This window comes from Crassostrea angulata, chromosome 10, assembly GCF_025612915.1.
Source record: "Crassostrea angulata isolate pt1a10 chromosome 10, ASM2561291v2, whole genome shotgun sequence".
Classification (NCBI taxonomy): Eukaryota; Metazoa; Mollusca; class Bivalvia; order Ostreida; family Ostreidae; genus Magallana; species Magallana angulata.
In genome coordinates, this window is record NC_069120.1 from 26,287,937 (window position 1) to 26,291,894 (window position 3,958).

The 3,958-nt window shown below is 33.6% G+C and overlaps 1 protein-coding gene across 1 annotated transcript; it reads right to left on the reverse strand.

Moving 5' to 3' along the window:
- Positions 1-2,115: 2,115 nt before the first annotated feature.
- LOC128167910 (prostaglandin E2 receptor EP4 subtype-like) lies at positions 2,116-3,692 on the reverse strand. Its single transcript, XM_052833896.1, has 2 exons — positions 2,602-3,692; positions 2,116-2,354 (listed from the first exon to the last, which is right to left on the reverse strand). Exons 1-2 carry the CDS (start codon positions 3,385-3,387, stop codon positions 2,139-2,141), a joined length of 1,002 nt encoding a protein of 333 aa, XP_052689856.1. The 5' UTR covers positions 3,388-3,692; the 3' UTR covers positions 2,116-2,138.
- Between the last annotated feature and the right edge of the window lie 266 nt (positions 3,693-3,958).

Sequence of the window (3,958 nt, forward strand, 5' to 3'; positions counted from 1 at the left end):
TATGTTATGAACATAATCTTACATGTATCAATTTTGCACATTTAAAAAAAACTTATTGAAGTGAATGATAGTTTCCCCAATCAATATTAAAATTTAAAGACGTAAATGTTGTCTTCTATATTCTCAAGATAATCAGAAATTTTAGTTGATTTAACGGAAATAACTATTTTCATGCAATAATATTAGTTTCTATAATACAATGTTATTCAGAAAATTTATCAATCTCAGTAAATATATTCTGATCAATGTCCAAAAGCACGTAAAATTGGGCTGATATCTGTTCACATCTTCTATAATTATACATGTAATTAAGGAATATCCAAAATTTATAAAATTCACCGACGATTTGAAATATGTTACGGGCATGTTCTCTATGTATATAAATTAGGTCTGGACATACGTACACATTTCAGATGAAACTTGTCTTAGGCTTTATAACATCTAAGGAAATAAATAAAAAATATGTTTACAGTGGCACCTTTTTGGTGGTATTTTCATGGTCTTTGGCTCGACAACACTTTTGCATGCAGTGAAATCTCTGTAGAAACAAAACAGTTTCTTTACTGAGAAGGATGTAACGCCTGGGATTCAAAACAAAATTTACGTCGGTCAGGCGGAGACCCAATACCTCGAAACTCTCCACTCCTTGAAGGATGCGCACGGGGCAATAAAACACATTGATATGAAAGAGACAGCAAACATATCACAGAGGAAGAAAACACATGATATGAAAAATATCAAATATTTTCTTTTAATTGTGTCATATATAATAATAGTTAATCTCAGCTCCCTTTCCACATTGTACAGATACTGTCTGTAAAATTGTTAAAACAAAGTAGAGGATAACACAAATAGCTATATAAATGCATTTTATTGTTATTTTTCAAGCATAAAATTTTGAAAAAGCATGACCTATTCTTACCAGCAAGTGTATAAAGCAGAATGCAAAAAGAACGCCAATTGCAAACAAAAAGGCTATCATTATCATACTTTCAATACTACCTAGAAAATGATCTTAATACAGGAATTTTTCATTTTATGTAACCATTGTTCTTAATTTTCACACTATAAAAGTAAGAGTTCACACAAAGTATGTAAAGTTTGTTAAACAAAATGTTTTTAGGCAAATATTTCTAGGTCAAACTTCATGATGTACTCAGAGTTAAGGCATCCTCTCTTGAGTGTGTTACGCGTAACCTGCATTGTAAAATTTTGGCTGAAATTTGTCAAAACTGAAAACTGCATGTAAGGAAATATCTATGAAGAAAATATCATTTACTCGTTTCAAAATAATTGGTGTTAAAATTTTAGAGAGCTGCAAGAATCTCCAGATTTACCTTAAGTTTGACCATAAAAGTCAGTGTCGAACATTGATTGTTTTATTAGATATTAGGAACTGATGGATTTTTCATCCATGAAAGAAATGATTTATGAAGATTTCATTCAACTGGTTATTGTACACGTACCTACCATATTCCTTTCTTACACATTTTTCTTACAAATATCCCAAATTTCTGACAATTATCTTTTTTCCTGTCAGGTAATCGGATCATCACCCTAACATGCAGTTATCGAGAGAACACATGCGCGGATCCAGGATATTTTTACAGGGGGATGAGACAAATTTTCATATGTGATTTGAGTTATTTTGAATGTTTAATAGCCGCAGGGGGGATGTCCGGACTCCCTGACACCCCTTCTAGATTTGCGCATGGAAGAAAAAATGTTGGTATATAACGAAACTGTCAGACTCAATAAATGTTATGAACATAACACTACATGTATCAAGTTTTCAATTTTGCACTTTTGCACTTTTTTAATAGAAAAAAAACATACAATGAACGATGATTTCCTCCATTAATATTGAAACTTCAATACATCAAAGCTGTATGTCCTGCTCTCATGATAATTAGAAATTTGAGCTGTTGTAACGGAAATTCCTATTTCATGCAGTAATATTAGTTTCGAATAATCCATAAACTTTGTCAAGCTAACTACATAGACGCCGTTCAATGTCCAGAAAACAAGTAAATTGGAGTGATTCAAGTACAAATCTTCAATTATGATGATCAAGAAATATCCAATAATGAATAACTTATTTTTATTACATGAAACATAAAACATAAAAATAAACAAATTTAAAGTGACACCGATTCGGTGGTATTTTCTTGGTCTTTGGTTTGACAACACTGTCGCATGCAAGGAAATCTCTGTAGAAACATAACAGTTTCTTTCCTGAGAAGGATGTAAAGCCACGGATTCAAAACGGAATTTACGTAGGCAAGGCGGAGACCCAATACCTCAAAACTCTCCATTCCTTGAAGGATGCGCAATGGGCGAGCAAACACATTGATCTGGAAGAGATAGACATAGAACATAAAAGAATAAAACATAGGGAATGAAAATTATCAGATATTTTGTTTTGATTATGTTGCAAATATTAGCCAACCTCAGCTCCCTTTCCACATTGTACAGGATATATTAGTACAATTGTTTAAGCAACGTAGAGGATAACATAAACAAATTGATCGATGAATTCATTTTTATAGCTTTTTTTCAAGCATAAAATTTTGGAGGGAAAACCTCGTGAATTATTCTTACCAGCAAAGGTATAAAGCACACTGCAAAGAGAACGACAATAGCAAACAAAAAGGCTATCATCTGTTTACTCTTCTTGCTTATTGTTTTCTGTTGTTTCCTTCCGTTTCCGGTTAAGCAATGTTGACGTACAAGAGTAACGATCACTGAAATATTTAGAACGGCAACCAAACAAAGAATTATAAAGCCAGCGGAGGCGTAAGCCAAGGAGATGCCTCGATCAATCCAGGCGTCAGACATAAAATCTACGAAGCACCAAGAACCCGGATAAAAACTGCGACTGTGTCTTCCCGCCAAATGTGGAACGATCGACAGAAGGAGTGATATGGCGCCACCAAACATCAACAACAAGTGAGTTCGCCGTTCTTTGGCGGACACGCTGTATTTCAATGGAAAAACAATTGCAATAAATCTATCAAGAGACATTGAAAGTACGATGCATGCCGAGTTCAAGATAGCAAACATCTGAATAAAAGCCATATAGTCGCAGAGGCCGTGGGAGAAAGTAAACGTGAAGTCCGAGGCGTATCGAGCGATTCCGAAAGGTGCTGCTAGAGCGATCCCTAAAAAGTCATTTATGGCTAATGCCAATACAAATCTGTAAAAAGGACGCCATTTGTGCTCTCCAGAAAAACGACACAGAAGAAACAGCACCAGTCCATTTCCGAGCGTTCCAAGAATTAGAAATAGAATAGGAGGTGCAATACTAGCTTGTGGTTTTTCCTCACTGAACCCAGAGTCTGTCGTGTTTGTAAGGTTCATGTAAAAACTGTCGTCGGTTCGGTTCATTTCGATGTGTTGTAGTTTAATCCACTAGCTATATGATTTTGACAAAGATCTGCAAAACCAACATTTGATTAAATACCGTATGTATAAAAAAACATATACATGTACTTAAGGACCAAACACTATTCTGTTTGTTTTAAAATTTGAAACAGGAAACGGAAATCACACTCAAATCCCTATTTGTATAGCAAATATGCAGATGTCATATTAACCAATTAATACCACTTAACCTTTATTTTTTGAACTTAAATGATTTACATATGTAAGTATATCACTGAGAAAAAAAGAGCACGGTCAATAAAGCTTTACTTTTAGAATGATAAATATAAACTAATTTCTGCAAGAAAAGAAAGAATCAGATTAAAACATATTTACCTGGAGTGTTTCTATTCCCGAGAAATTACATTTAAAACGTCTGTGTTTACTTAAATGAACACCTAAAATATATATATATTGAGGAAAATGTCGTGTCGTCATTTTTTTGTAAACTAGGCAAATAGCCAAGAAAATCTATAAAAAATTCAATTACAGACTTTAAGTATTCTTTTTTAACATAGAGAGAAGGGGAAAGTCA